This window comes from Acomys minous (genome assembly GCF_964271855.1).
Source record: "Acomys minous genome assembly, chromosome: 3".
NCBI classification, from domain to species: domain Eukaryota; kingdom Metazoa; phylum Chordata; class Mammalia; order Rodentia; family Muridae; genus Acomys; species Acomys minous.
Window position 1 is genome coordinate 112,061,441 of NC_140485.1, and position 15,992 is coordinate 112,077,432.

The 15,992-nt window shown below is 41.7% G+C and overlaps 1 protein-coding gene across 9 annotated transcripts in view; it reads right to left on the minus strand.

The window, feature by feature from the left end:
• Window positions 1–1,032: 1,032 nt before the first annotated feature.
• PTPRK (protein tyrosine phosphatase receptor type K) overlaps window positions 1,033–15,992 on the minus strand; it is a 516,193-nt gene continuing 501,233 nt past the window's right edge. For all 9 annotated transcript variants that reach the window (XM_084775132.1, XM_084775130.1, XM_084775139.1 and 6 more), the window contains 9 exons: window positions 14,560–14,714; window positions 12,125–12,260; window positions 11,756–11,905; window positions 10,738–10,911; window positions 9,604–9,735; window positions 9,327–9,452; window positions 6,272–6,435; window positions 5,358–5,493; window positions 1,033–2,508 (listed from right to left, as the gene is read on the minus strand). In XM_084775132.1, the coding sequence (XP_084631258.1) occupies window positions 2,455–2,508; window positions 5,358–5,493; window positions 6,272–6,435; window positions 9,327–9,452; window positions 9,604–9,735; window positions 10,738–10,911; window positions 11,756–11,905; window positions 12,125–12,260; window positions 14,560–14,714 (1,227 nt within the window). In that variant the 3' untranslated portion in view covers window positions 1,033–2,454. The remainder of the gene's footprint in view (window positions 2,509–5,357; window positions 5,494–6,271; window positions 6,436–9,326; window positions 9,453–9,603; window positions 9,736–10,737; window positions 10,912–11,755; window positions 11,906–12,124; window positions 12,261–14,559; window positions 14,715–15,992) is intronic.

Genomic DNA, 15,992 nt, shown 5'->3' on the forward strand with positions numbered 1-15,992 from the left:
GACATGACCATGCATGGGCCTGTTAGAGGAAGTGTTCAACGATATAAAGTGTGAGTCTCTGAACATGAATATTCAGAAAAACAATTAGGCCTCACATACTGTCTTCTGATGAACTGGCTACTGTAGTACCCAAACAAAGCAAGCATGGTGTGATTTATCTCTTGATCTAGAAAAAGAGGACTCACTTGGAGCCTACAAGGTCCACTGACCTTGGTGGAGAGCTGTATTCTTTGGTGCAGCTATATGAGGAGAAATGAATCCTTGAGAAGCAAATCAGCATCACCTGCAGTGGTACTATGGCTATCATTGCCAGGGAAAGATGTCCTATATGAGTCTGTAAATATTTATTTATTTTGTTTGGCCAGGAATCTGAGCTATTGTTCGTTTATACCAGCCCTTGTCCTGGGAGGCAGAGCATACCAGGTGGTGTTCGGGCTAGGTGGAGCCTCACAAACAAGTAAATATCTTCCTATGGAGCTGCCCTGACTTAGAATGTTCTTTTGTGCCTTTCCATTTTTTACCATAAGAGGAGGCAGCATCGTTATGGGAAAGAGTTGTCTCTGCTTCTCAGCCATTGTGAGGTGAGCTGCCGCTCCACTCTGAGTTCCTCGTCAGAGCCCCACCACAGGCCTAAGAGCAAAGTGGCCAAGGGATTATGGGTTGAAACCTTCCTGGTGACAGCCAAAATAAACACTTGCTCCTTTTTAGCAATAGACACCTTTTAAGCTGTTTTTCTTAGATATTGGGCAGAAAGCAACTAACACAAATTATGATAATGTATAAAGAATAAAAGACAACAGTAATAATAATAGCAATAGACACCAAACCCTTGGCTATTTTATCCCTTCACTGACCTGGACTATGTGAAATGCAGTTTAGGGAACAAAAATATGACAAACTACAGTTTGGATATATATATCATGCTGTTAGTGGGATTTTTGTGGCATACTCATATTGAGTCATAGATAGACTATTTATTTGGGAGTGAAGACATAAAAATTTTGAAGAAAAAAATGATGAACAATCAATAAATGTAATCATAAAAACTTTATTTCACTCTTGCTTTGATGAAATCTTTAGAAGCACCATGTCATGGACTGGTAACGTAGAGAGAGGAGACTGGAGAGCTTCCGTTAACAACAAACCACAAGCCGATGAGGCGGAGTTACAGCCACCTGGATCATGTGAATGAGGCCACACGGGGTGACACTCACTGGGGAATCTCCTAAAAGCAGGTGACAGGAATCGGGCATCTATCTGGTCACACTTTCTGTGGTGGAAATCCAAAGCCTGGCCTTGGACCCTGCTAGCGTGACCACTTTCAGTTTGCGAGGACTTCACCCTGAAAGCAGTACTGTTGCCGTCCTGTGTTCCTGCACAGTGCCAGGCTGCGAAGAGCAGTCCCTTTAATGTTTAAACACGCTTAAAGGTGATAGTCGACATTGGGCAAGCTACTCGCAGTGGCCTCTGCTGTGTGCTTATCTCCTGCCTACCCATCAAGCCGTCATTTACCTAATGAAACTGGGAAAAACTACATTTGCAGCAAAACATTTTAATTTGGTCCTCTATTCAAAGACAATTGCCAAGATGGTTTTACATAAATTTAATTCACAATCATGTACACAAGGGAACCACTACAAAGAACATTGCTTCCTGGTTTATGAATAAAAAGTTTATCCTCTACTTACCCCTAACATACAAAAAATAATCTACAAAAATCCTTTACGATTGATTTTAGCTAAAGAAAAAAAGCTTTCTTCTGAAACAAAAATGATTGTGTGGTGGTAGTATTTTAGCTGTCAAAAAAGTAATATAAGTAACCAATAAATATAATGTGCTTCTTCCATATAGACATATTTACACTTGAGTCTTTGGCTTATGTTATTTTCTAAAAAGAACTTTAAATGATCCAGCCATCATTGCACATTGAAAGAAAATAAGCCAGTTATATATATATATTTATATATAATTTATACATTTATATAGAGCTCTGCTACACTTGGAACATACAAAAATGAGATTTACTATGAATTTGCACAGCTTTGTTCTCTTTCCCACTCTAAGGTTCCACAGCTTTTGTTTTTAAAAGGGAAGGAAATGCCACTTAGAAAGTGCATGCAACGTGTAGTAGCTGCTCTGAAAGCAGGAGAGAAAAGGCTGCGTGGTCACCGTACAGACACTGATCATTTCTCATTGGGATCTGATTCTTATTAAAGATAATTTGGGTGGCAGAAAATGTGGATGCTCTCATACAGCAATAATAGAAACCGATCAAGTCCTTTTTTATTAAGATACACAACTTCATAAGAAAAATACGTTTGCCTCTCCGATGTAAAAGCCTCCCACCCCCCCCACATTAAAATCTCTCTGTGCAATGTGTAACAGGTACAACAGCTGCTGGCTCAACAGACGAACGGATTTCTGCCTGGATGCTCTGCAAATAGCCTCACCTAACTACGAGGACTCCAGATACTCCAAAGCCACGTCGTAGCAGAACCGATACTGCTCCTGTGAAACATGTTAGAACAGAAGGGATGAAAAGAGTTAGCAAGAGGCTAACAGAGAATAATAGCATCCGTGTGAATTCTTGACACCCAACTTAGATTATTTAAGAGTTGCAAATTACTTATTCTGCATGTAACAGGAACATCTGGCCGTACATACTTTTAATGCTCCCTTCTTAAGAAAAAGGAGCAACAATAAAGGGATGTTTTTTTTTATCTTGGCCCGTGTTTTCTACCATTTAATATAATGTCTAGGATTTTATGTGATTAAAATGGTTATACCTCATCATCACAGAATGTTTTCTGGCTTACAAACATGTAAAGAACTAGGGCGGTGATGGCACACACCTTTAATTCCAGCACTGGGAAGGCAGAGGCAAGGGGATCTCTGTGAGTTCAAGGCCAACCTGGTCTACAGAGTGAGTTCTAGGGTAGCCAGGAATACACAGAGAAACCATGCCTTGAAAAACAAAATTAAAAAAGGTAAATAGTCAGGAAAAGAGCTGTCACTAGGAGCAATTGTAAAAAAATCACCTTTGTTCACTGCAATCGTTTTTAATACATGACTGAAATATTAATCATCTCAAAATAAATAAAATTAGAGAGTTCACAAGATGATTTTATGTTTTAGTTTTTATGTCATACAATTTTGAATCTTTTTACACTACACAAAAATATAGATTATTTGTTACATCCTTTGCTATTTTCTTGTTTTATATTGCTGCTGACAGTGCCGGCACTTTCCATTCTTCCTCCAAATAATCTCTTTAGATAAGAGGAAGAGAGAAAACATCCACTGTAAACTGACCCTTACAATTTCATGTTCTTCATTTGTCTACAGTTCATACTCCATCAGAATATCATTTAAACAAATTTAAAAATACTTACAAGTTTTTATTTTCAAAAAAAGCTTCAAGCTTATTGATGCCTAAACATAAATTTCTGCCACTCCTCCCTAAATAAGACAGCTCGCTTGATAATGTGAAATTTGAGTTAAAAGCTATACTTCTAGCCGAATACTTAATCCATTATCAAGAAGGTAAGAAAGCACAGAGATTATCTTGATGACTCACACTACGTAGTTCACTGGGAAGTTAGCAACCCAGTCCAAGTGGGTAAAACTCAGGCTGAATTGGAGAAGAATTTGAAATGAGTATTATTTCTAAAGAGAATGCTCACAAGCTTCCAAGAGGCGTGTATCACTTCAACTCTAACTACTAAAGTAAATATGCTTTACATTAGCCTCTACTAGGGGAAGCGTACCCCTCAAAAAAAACCCCACCCAAACCAACAGCAATGAAAAGGAAACCAAGACGTGCTTGCAACCTACCAAACTCAGTTCAAACCCATTGCAAATTTTACTAATCATTAATGTTGACTAAGCAGGGCATTCTGTCAATTCTGTCAAGATTTTTAAGACACGAATATAAAAGAAAATGGAAACTCATTGGGAGCTTCTAGAACAAATGTTCAACTACAGACTGAGAGGCTAAAGAAAATGTGGTATTATCAAAGATAAGTGTGGAGACAAAGTCACTTGCGAAGGCAGGAGTAATCTCCATGCCACTTGAAATGTTACAGGCAGACTATATTTCACAGGTTATACATCTTGAAACCAGAGCCACAGCTACCTCCTGTCCATTTTGTATGTAAAAACCCTCAAATCCATATTCATTGACCCTCTCAATTGCTAGCATCCCAGAGAGGGCAGCGTTATCTTGTCCTAGGTGGAGCCCCTATGAGCACTTGAGAAGGGAGAAGTAAGCAGGCCCTTGCCAAAGTGAAACAGCATACGCCGAAGTCTTTAGATGTTTGTCTCAGGAAGCAATGTCCCTCCTGTGTGAACAACCCAGGGCAGGAAGTGGTGAAAACACACCAAGAGCTTACTAAATTGCTCTTTCCTTTTTCTGTGTTATCTGATCATCTTGATAAAGTAGGGCAAGCAACAATGATGCACTGGGTTTTCTGGTTTACTTTTCTGTGAGTGCCACAGTTGCTCTTCACCTGATCTCCTTGTACCGACATGTCACCCTCAAGTCAAATATGTTACAGAGGCAATAACTGTCTTTCCTACGTGGTACCCAGCTCCATCCAGACAGAGCCTTACTCACATATCTCCATCAGTCCCTACTTCAGAAGCGTCCTGAGCTCAGGAGAACTCATGCCACACTGTGTGGACTGTACTTTAGGGTTTGATAAAGGCTGGAAACTGCTAGCAAGGACAAACTGAGCATTTACATTCTGATTAGACGATAAAGGAATATAGATAAAGACTGCAGTCAACTCCGCTTGCTCTTGAAACACTGGGTGTCAGGTCAGTGATGCAATTAACTTGCCTCGCATGCTTAAGGCTCTGGGTTCCGTACCTAGCAACGCTCAGACCTGCATGCACACACCCGCCAAAGTAAGTCAACTAAAACAGAGTAAATGCATAAACGGAAAATAGGTGCCTAAGACTCTGAGGTGGCCTCTGAGCATAAATCCTCTGCTAGTTAACCCCATATGCTTTAAGAAGCACAAAAGTGACTACACTTCAGCAGGATTTATTCTTCTACAACTACTTACAAAAATTTGTGACCGCACAAATTTTCTGAATCTAATAACAAACCTTACACATTTGTCACATTAAAACAGGGTGTTTTCTTCATCCAGCTGTTCAGGTGAATAGGAATACGCTTACACGGGTAGACGCAGAATCACTACCATCTACCTATGAGGTACAAAGTCCCAGCAAGATTCCCTGGTGCATCTGACTGGTTCTGGTGTGCACTCTTGTGTGTATGTAAAGCCCAACCAGTAAGCAGGTACACGTCTTAGTGGTCACCGAGACCCTCCTAAGATCCCGTGGCTCACCGGGGCTTCCACCATGTTTGGCTTGCTATTCCTCAGGGTCTTCACTGCATGGAAAACGTCCACCACGTTTTGCCGCTTCACCATCTCGACCACAATGCCTATCGCACAGAACATGCCGCTGCGCCCACCGCCATTCCTGAAAGCAAAGATACGGTATGGTTAGCGCCTTTGGGGGAGCGGCACGTCGCACCGTGACATTCGTCTGGGAAAAAGAATGATGTTTAAAAACTTTTCCCATTCCTTTGGCTTCTCCTTTATATTTGTGCACGCACACGTGAAGGGCAGAGAGGAAGGGACCAGAAGATTAAGTTAGCTCGGGAGCTTAATGAGCAGGGCTAGGTGGAAGCCATGAATTGCTGCAATGTACAGAGGTTGAGATCCAGATACCCTGGCAACTGTACGATCAAAGAGGCTGTTCAGATAGATGCTTGAAAGGGTTAAAACATTTAACAAGTGCGTCATTTTCATTTCATTTCATTGTGCGGACTCTTTGCCAGCATGTATGTCTGTGTACATAGAGGGCAGACAAGCATATCAGGGCTTCTGGAACTAGTGTAAGAGAGGGCTGTTAGGCACCAGGTGGGTCCTGGGAATCAAACTCAGGCCCTCTGCAAAAGAAGCCAGTGCTCTTAACTGCTGAGCCATCTTTTCAGCCCCAACAAGTGTATAATACATTTATATGTAAGTGTATAATATGCTTATATATTTAATAGTCAGAAAACAAAACAAAACAACCCCAAAATTGGTAGTAAATTATTCACTCATGAGACTAGAGTTCTAGTTTGAAAGAGGATCTCTGGTAACTCCATCAGGATTTCAGAAGCATCTTTTAAACACAAACAAAGCAAAGGCCAGTGAGGAAATGAGCTCCGAGGCTCGGAACATGGCCAGCCCACGTGCCCTGCCCTACTCACAAGCAGTGGATGATTGTCCGGCCTTCTCCTTCCTCACATTCTTCCTGCCATTTTTCCACCTGCAGTATCAGTTTCAAAAACGAGCGTTTGGATCCAGGCACTTCTCGATGAGACGCCCACCCTAGGTACTGGAACTGCTGCACCATCAGATAGCCCTCCTGTGGCTGTAGAGAAAACATGTATCTTAGGGAAAGCAGGTTGAGAGCCTTTAGTAAACAGAAGACACGCATCCTTTATGACATAAAGGAAGTTTATGGTGGACCACGTCTAGCAGATCACAAGTCCGGTGCTTTTACAGAAACATTCCAAGGTGTAAGAGCAAGAACACACAACTTGTCCTTTTTTATCTGGGTGTTAGGACTTCTATTGATTGTCAAGTTGATATGATCTGGAATCACCTTGGAGAAAGTATTTGGGCATGCTCATGAAGAGTGATCTACACTGCCATAAGGGAAGTAGGGAGGGTCCTCCCTAATCATGGGCAGCAGTAGCCAAGGGCTGGGGGTTGTTATGGAAAGGAGAAAGCAAGCTGAGCACAGGAACTCATCTTTCTGTATAGACTGTGGATGCAATGTGACCTGCTGACTTATCCTCTTGTTGCCATGACTTCCTTGCCAGGAAGGACCGTATCCTTCAAACTATAAGGTGAGATAAACATATCTCATCTAATTTGTTCCTTTTAGGTATTTTATCACAGAGTCAATGAAAATAACGCCTTTCCTCACACCCCAAACCTTGCACTTGAGTCTTACTAGTCAGCTTCCCAAAGGCTTTAAAATCCATCTTCTCTTTATTGCTACAACCTCTACAAGTTATGATAACTACTTCCTAGTGGTTTTCCTTTAACAAGCTTCTACCTCCCTCCCATCCATTCTTACTCCACGCATCACAGCTTTGCTGAAGGTCAGAAATGATCCTGTCATTCTTAGACCTCATGGCTACCTAATGTTCTTCATCCGCCATGACCTAAAGCTCCTTTCACGATCTGGTTATCCCTGCCTTCAAGCCTCTTTTCCCTCTAAGGCGGCACTGAGGCTGGACACTATGCTCTTCCATGTGGTCATTTACCACTTGTCCTCTTGCTCTGAGGACTTTGAGGAGGATGTCCCCACTTGCTTTGAAAACTTCTTACCACAGTGTCCTTATCACTATCAATTAGAATAGCTAATTTGATCCAGGTTTGCCTTGCGATTTGCTTGTGATGGTACAGAACCTGAGTGTCTATGGGAAAGCTCACGCTCTCCATCTCTGGCTATCTCACCCTCAAACAAACCAGCCAATTCTTCAAAGTTTTGCTTAAATACCCCTATCTTACAGAAGTCTTCTCTGCTCATTATGTCTGATCATCCAGTTAGACAATTTAAATTCTGTGCTTCTCCTCTGACACATGTGTGTCACGTCAGTAAATAGATGCTTGCACCATTACTTGTGTGATGCTAGCCTTCTCTGACAAGGTATATATTCCTTAAAGATAAGGAACTCTCTCCTGTTGCCTTAAACTGTGTAGCACAAGAACTTCACATAGTACTTTCAAAACAACAGAGCTGCTGGAAGAGACAGAGACCTAGAACATCGAAGAGAGAAAACAGAGAAGACTATGCAGTACACCTAGTGAGCCGTAGCAAGGGGATCGGACCTGAAGTCTCACAAGGAAGGGCTTACGCACCTCCGGGTAGGACCCGAACCCTAATCTACTTTCTCTAATACCCCACCCATCTACGAAACTCACAACGAAGTGAGTGATAATAAGTAATGAGACAGAATGAAAACGCCAGGTACAAATAACCATCAGATCATAATATACACAAAGAGAGGTAACAAAAACAACGTATATTCCAGGGAGAGAGCAACACAGACTCCAAATCTTGTTCTGGAAAACATTCCGCGGAAGGGGCTCAACTCATGGGTGACTTTTGCTTCCAGAGTTGAGCAGCTTCAGTTGCTGAGCTTCATGTATCACTAGAACTAGATTGGAACAGATGGGCAAACATAATGAGATTCCATTTGAATTAAAGTCTAGGATATGCATGAAGATTATGACATGACTGGACTCATTTTTTTTTCTCCACTGAAATGAGTGATAGAATTGGTTATGAGTTTATTTGTCCCCTGTTCTTAGTTATGCACCTATAGGCTGATTAACACAACACAGAGATAGTCATTTTGAGACAAGAAATATGACAGTCCTGATCAAACACTTAAATTCAGACATAAACAGAACTGGCGTCTTTAAGAACAGGGCAAGTCCCTCTTTTAAAAGCACCGTTTCACAAAGGTTACTGTTTTCTTTTAATTCTGCTTACTATCTCTGGTTACATAAGCTAAATGGCTTTAGTAGTTTTCCTGTCAGTTGGTTTTTAAGACAAGACCTTCAGAGATGCTATTGTACAAAACACATGTCTTCTCAGGGAAACAAAAACTCCTGTGGGAAACAGTGGCCACGCAGCTGCTGGCAAGAGGCACAGCAGCAGCAATGGCGATTCCTTCTTTAGAGCTGGGCAGAGCCGGATGCTGCAGTGTTGAAAGAGTTGGAAGTCAGAGGAAGTATATGAGGGTTGGGGAAAAGAAGCAACAATGGCCGAGGCGACTTGTCCCTCAGGCTAGGGTTTCCTATTGCGCCCAGGTCCAGACACTGTGACATGGACGTCCCCTGTGGTGGCTGCCCTCCTCTGTCATCATGACTGTTCTTACTTTTTCATTGGCATGCTTTGACTCTGGGGCTGGATAGCAATACTGATAAGGCGTGCCATCCCCACACATGCGCTCTGGGCCCGGCAGATTGAAAGACACTGCTGGCTGAATCTAGATTTCCAGTTGGACCGCGCAAGTGCAGTCATTGACTAGAACACCAGGCTCTTGGCATTTCAGATTGCCTATGTCTGGAATACACTCTCTCCTGGAACTAAGACGTAAGGTGGTCAGTGGCTCTGCCATGGATTGTGTGGTGCTTATTTCTTCTTTTCTCCCTGTTGTCTGGGCTGTAATAATGTCCTGTCAAGATCACTGTCTCCTTGCTCTACATCATCTCACTTTAAATGACCCAGCAAAGACTCACTCTCGTTAGGTTGCATATCCTGAAGATCCGGTTGATCACATCACACTCCATTGAACACGACATGCACTCCACTTGGATGGGGCCATACCGCAGCATCCCCTCTTCTGGCCAGTACTGAGGGCAGCCCTAGACGAGGTTGAAAAGGAAAGATATGAGGCTTCTGTTTTTTGGGGGGGGGTGGGGATGGATTACAGTCCTATAAAGTAGAAAATGCTATTTTATAATTATTCTGCTAGGATGTATCCAAAAGCACAAAAATCAGCCAATGCCCACCAACCTGGGACAAGTCCACTTCATTTAGCATCACAATGGAGGTACAGCCATAGTCATACACTAATCTCCAGAAGTCTTTCACAGTGTTTGGCAGCGGGTATTGTGTGACGATGAAAGCCGCTGGTTGCCTGTAGCTCTGTGGACAAACAGGAGAGTTGAGAAATGCAAGATCGTAAAACGCAGAGTCAGGAAGGAAAAAGGGGCGTCGACATGATCATATGTGAACCGTAAAACATTTATGAAGTTCTCAGAGAATAGATTAAAAAAAAATAAGATGCATAGTCAGTTGTACAGATCCAATGTTCTCCAATGTAGGACCAAGCAGTGGTAGTGACTTTCCATAGAGCTGGAGTCGGAGTGCTGCCTAAGCCACAGAGGCATTGGTGTGTGCTGGGGTTTCAGAGTGAAAAATAAAAAAGAAATAAAGGGCAATAAATTGCCTTAAAGGATTCTGAATCTTGACAGCTTTCTTGCTTCTTCCCAAGATAACTAATGCAAGCTGGCTAATGACACAATTTCAAACTCCCTTTTCTGTGGTTCTGTTTGTGGGCAAGTGACACACAGAGTATGGGTGGGAGCACCTGCAGGTGATGAGCAATGGGACAGGTCAAAATAGTTCTTTCCTGATGATGGATTTGTTAATATGACATTGCTCATTGTCGTCCTTAGTTATTTCTAAATAGTCTCAGCTAACACTAAATAAAACAAGTCACTTTTAAATTACTGGAACACTGAGCATCAAACATAAATACTTCCAAATTAAAAATCTACAATTTGGGTAGGATATGGCATTCTGTAATTTTAAAATGTATTCCTACTATCCAAAAGAGGCAAGCTTTCAATCTTTCTTAAGTTAATTTAGATGAAATTAATTAAATCTCAAAATAATTTACAACTTGTGATTTTTCTATACAGATAATACAACTATCAAACTTCAAAAATTACAATAAACCTACAAATATTATAGTTGCTAAGACTCTCTGGAGATGCAACCTAAAATCCTTTTTCAAAACGATTTGTATTCCATTGACAGGTTTCAATTTTCCATTCATAATTCCAAGAAAACCAAAAGTAGCCAATGTTCTGTTGAGTTCGGTATATATTATGGGCATCTTTACACTAATAGTCAGTCTCTTACATCCATAAGAGCAGCGTTGATGTAGTTACTGCTCTCCCCATCAATTGTAATTAAAAAAGGCAGACATCTGTCAGGCGGGAGCATGTCCATGAACCGGTTCTTGTCATGGTTCCTCGGCAGGCACGCGATGCTGCAGTCTTCAGCTTGGAGTCGAGGGGTGACCGAATTCAGAGTCTACACCAAGGAAAGGGAGTCCAGGTTAGAAGACAGTGACCCATTTAATAGCATAGCAAAAAAATCCATCAAGTATTTGCAAGGCCAAGTGGAAAGCGAAGGTTGGTGGCCCTCTGCGATGGGCTGATGGACTCTTTAGTTAAGCTAATGAAGCTTGTGAAGTGACGTGGTCACAAGACATGTTTTATTCGCATGTCTCTTCTCGAAGGAAAGTAACAGCTAAAGAACACAGCTACCCATGAAATGCATTGCCCAGTCAAAGAAAACCCATGGGTGATCCACTGTGGTAATTATGACCTTCAAATGGGAAGCTACCATTTGCAATTACATTTTATCATACTAGAACACTGCATCAAGAACCTAAGTATCAGCTTCCTGGAGCTACGTGTGAACTCATTTCCTGCCATGCTGAGGGGTACATAAAGGCAATGAGTGCACTGGAGCGATGATAATGATTAGTGCAAATTTCAGCCATTATTACTAATATGCTGATTTCACATGATTTCATTCCTGTGCCAAGGAAGGTCAAAACAGCAAGGGTCTATTTGGGGGAAAAGATAAGTTATAAACATACAAATCATAACCAGATTTGACTGCTATGTCTTTTTTTCCCTTATACTCTCTTGAGAATATGAACTCACTTGCCCTTCAGGATATAGCAGATATCAGTGCATTAATAAAAAATGAATCCATCATGCACATAATGAAAGACACACATGTCATATCATAGCTGCAGAAGGGTCAAAGGGTATGCATTTGACTTGAAAGACCTTTTCTAAAAGAGCTATTAGTGCCCAGGACAACCGGGCAAGGCTTTAATAGAAACCTTAGAGACAGTCAATACCTGAAATTCATCTTTGAGATGAGAGGAGTTAGTCTGAGAGTCTATCCTAATCATATCAAAATACGCAGCTTTAAATTCACACACAGGGATGGCCGTTTCCCCACATAAGCAGGCTTCTAAAATGGCATCATGAATAAAAATGTACTGCTCCTGTGAAAAGGAAAAAGAAAAATATTCACACTAGGTTAACCGGGTTTAGCTTAGACGAGATAAGAGAATATACTGAAACTGATGGCAGAAAGAGCCCTGCATGATTTAATGAGTTAATGTTGACTATATATTAAAAATGTGTCTCACTTGCTAAATGGTAGAAACAAAGGCAACAGGCAAGCAAACACAGCTGCATTAAGGGCAAGCCCTCGTACATACCTCTGTCTGAACCATGTTGATGCGGCGAGATCGTAAGGCTTTGACACAGTTGTAGATGTCTACCACACCCTCCCTCTCAGCCATGTCCAGCATGATGTCAATCACAATGTAGCAGCCCGTGCGCCCAGCACCAGCGCTGAGAAATTGAAAGAACCATGAGGAACAGGTTTCTCACTGTAAGCTGGAGCCTCTAGCCCACTGTGAGCTCCATGAAGTCAAAACGACTTAACAAGATGCAAACACATAATGTTATATATGCCGTGCAAAAACACCCTCATGCATGAATAACTTCGTATAGCGAGTGGTCTGGTGGGCACTCAGATTGGGCAAAAGGGTTGCAAATCATTTCCACACTGAGTAACGTCCACACATTGTTCAAATTCCATACCTCTAGCACATGGCTTTGCTCTAGCACATGGCGAATTTAAATGTTATAATTTTATAATTTCACACTCATGGAGTTGAGACAGTGACAGAACCAGGCTAGGAAATTTAACTCCATACTGAATTTCCTTCACAGCCCTGTCTTTGGTTGTCAGACACCAAGAGCAGCCCTACCATCTCAGCAAGGCTCATATAAACACCAAGGCCACTTGACGCCAAAGCCTTGAGATGAGCTATATGAGGAGGTGGCTTAGTCCACGGGAAATGCCAAAGGAGATGGTTGGTGCGGAGAGTGGTGCTATCAGACAGGAAGCACCCCTCTGCTCTTCTCCAGAGAGAATATTTAATCCCTACCTGCAGGGAAACGGCAAGTGCACAGTGAAATGCCGAATGAGCTCTTCAGGCCACAGTGACGGCCACACCTTTACAATTTTCATTCTACACACTTAATTTACTATTTTCACATGCATGAATGTCGTGCCTATTTGTGTATATGTTTACCATGTGTGTGCCTGGTGCCTGAGGGCATCAAAAGAGGGCACCGGACTCCTGAGACTGGAGTTACAGACAGATGGGGGTTGCCTTGGGCGGGGGGGGGGGTCCTCTGCAAGAGCAGCCAGTGCTCTTAACCCCTGGGCCGATTCCATATTCATGTATAAGGCAGAATCATAATAGGTTTTCATTATTTGATCCTTTGGAAAATCTCTGCAGTGTTACAGGCAATAAGGTAGTGGGGGGCAGTGTAGGGCTGTGTGAGAGAGGCGGAGGGTTCACTGTCTAGCCAGTTTCATCTTTTCCACATATGTAGAGATGATGGCATGTGAGCAGGAAAATGACATTTCAGTTTTTGGGGGGAATCTGAGAATCCCTGAGCATTTCTGAAGCAAACAATTGACACAAACACAAACCGCCATGATGAATTTAATGTACTTGTCTCATTTCCTAATGGTTAGCTGGGTTAACGACATTATTTCTTCGCTACTCAAGTATGGCCACCTCTCTTACACTTGCTACTCGTTTAGAATGTTAGCCAAAGATACGTTAGTTATCGCTGTGTCTTTCCCTATATCTTCTTCTCAATCACTGTTTGCAGTGTCCGTGACAGACAAGTCATTGAAGAGACTACATCAGATTTCTGGAGGATTGAAATGACATTCCTCCCCCTCCCCCACATCAGGATGTGTCCAGTGTCTGATCATTATGGGATGACTCCTTTACCTCTGTTGCATTGTTTTTGATTTTGCGTTCTTTCTTTTTTTAAAAGGGTCATTGAAATTCCGAATTGGTTGGATTTTACAGAAGGAAGACAGAGATGCTGAAGTTGAACTCTTGAAGGAATACTCTCTGAGAATGCTGTGCAGCCTTCAGAACAGCTTTTTAGAATCTGCACTTGTCTTTCTAGCTTTATTTCAAAATGAGCCTTACAGTTTGCTTTTAGTATCTTGAATTTTTGTTGTTGTTGTTTAAAAAAAAACATGTTTCTAATCAGAAGAAATCTGGATTTAATATTTGTGGTTTTAGCATATATTTTCAGATTCTCACCAGTACAGTTTTTTAACGTCCTCTGATGGGTAGTGTTTTGAAAAGGAAAAGTTACCCACCTGTTTTATAGTCCCAGTTCTTGCAATTTAGGCCATCTAGTAACGGCACATGCCTCAAATTTAGCTTTAAAATCTGGAATTCCAGTGGGAATTAAATGGATTGTCAAAAAAAAAAAATTTAAAAAGAAGAACAAAAACTAAATAAAAAAAATCTCTATTTTAACTTCCCATTCTGTACAGTGTGGGATTTTTCAAAAGCGATAAAACCGGCAGGTAGATTTATACACTGCCACTCAGAGGCTCTTACCCCTTTTGTACCTCCAGGTAACACTGTACAGCACGAACGCTTGGACTCCGTAAGTTCCAGCCTCTTCTCCTACCCGCGGCCAACCTTATTTCTGTTCTACGTTATCGGTACTACAGGCAACTACGAACCTCGAAAGTGACATCCAGCTTTCCCCTTTACAAAGTCCTGTCTGGATGCTCTCTCAAGTTGCGCGCATCACTCACCTACAGTGCACGACGATGGGCCCAGCACTGGGAGGGTTGGACAGCTTGACTCTCCTGATAAAGGAGAGGAGCCCTGTAGCGTGATACGGAACACCATGGTCAGGCCAGCCGGTGAAGTGGAACTGCTTGACTTCACGGATTTCGTTATAGCCCCTCTGTGCAAAGACAGGAAACGGTGCTTTATAACAGAGCCGTAGAAAATCACCAAACACGCTTATGGCTATGAGAGCTGAGTGACCATAAAAAATGTAATATTTACGTAAGGTCTTTTTTTAAAAAAAGGATGTGGCAAAGGAACTTCACTTTTATCGTCAGAGAACTGCCACAAAAGAAAGTTAGCTTTGTTCGCTTCTCTGGGTAAATTTTTATTTGCCTTGACCAGGATCGACAACACATGAAATTACTGGGGGGACAAGGAGGAAATGGGAAAGCCCCCCCTGACCTGGTGTGCTGAGTTCTCGAGCAGAGACTTCAATACCCTGCTTATTCATGTTGAAAATGGTTTTGAAGCATAGTCCGCAGGGATTTTCCAGGACAGCGCTACACTAGATTGGTTTGTGAAAATATACAGGCGGCTAAACTGTTGTCTGGGTAAATGATTTTTTTTCTCAGCCCTGTGAAATAATTTGGCTCTAAAAGTATTATCTATAGTAACAACACAATGAAAGAAGTGAGGCGTCTGCTGCCATTTCTATCTCTTATCGGCTTAATCCAACAGACCCCTATAAAGGTGTCTTTCTACAAACGCCTCTCCCGTTTCATAAGAGGACTCGTAGGTTTGAGGAAGCATCAGCACTGTAAATACAATACTAAAAAATTTATTTTTAAGGACCTGTATTCATACAAAAGAAAAAAATCTATATCAATATAACTTTACTGCGAGCTACCGGTGAAAATATTAATCTTACTTGTTCAGTCAGAAAAAAAAAAAGCAAAAACATATGAACTAAATAAATCAATTTAAGACTGATAGTTTTATCTTCAGAGCCTTTCTTATAGAAACCAATGTTTACAGAACCTCAGGAGCTGGTGAAGTGTCTTGTTCACTTTTAATTTCTAGTGCAATATGCTACATGAAGAAAAACTCTATGGACAACGTCAGCAGTCTCACATCAAAAGTCACCCGGAAAACACAAAAATGGAAATTCACCTTCCCCCCCACCTACTTTTCACATCATCTATATTAACTACTTTGCCAGAGTGGCTGCACAGGCTGAGCTTGATCTCTTCCTTCTCCTGTGACATGCCCAAGGGTGCCTTTTAAAAACTAATTTTTCCTATCTGACAGTAAACATTCCCCAAGGAGTCTTGTATTTAAAATTTCCTGTGTAGCTGGGGATATAGCTCAGTGGCAGAGCACTTGCCTAGCGTACACAAGGCCATGGGTTCAATTCCAAATATGTAAAAGCAAACAAATAAAAAGATAGATAAGT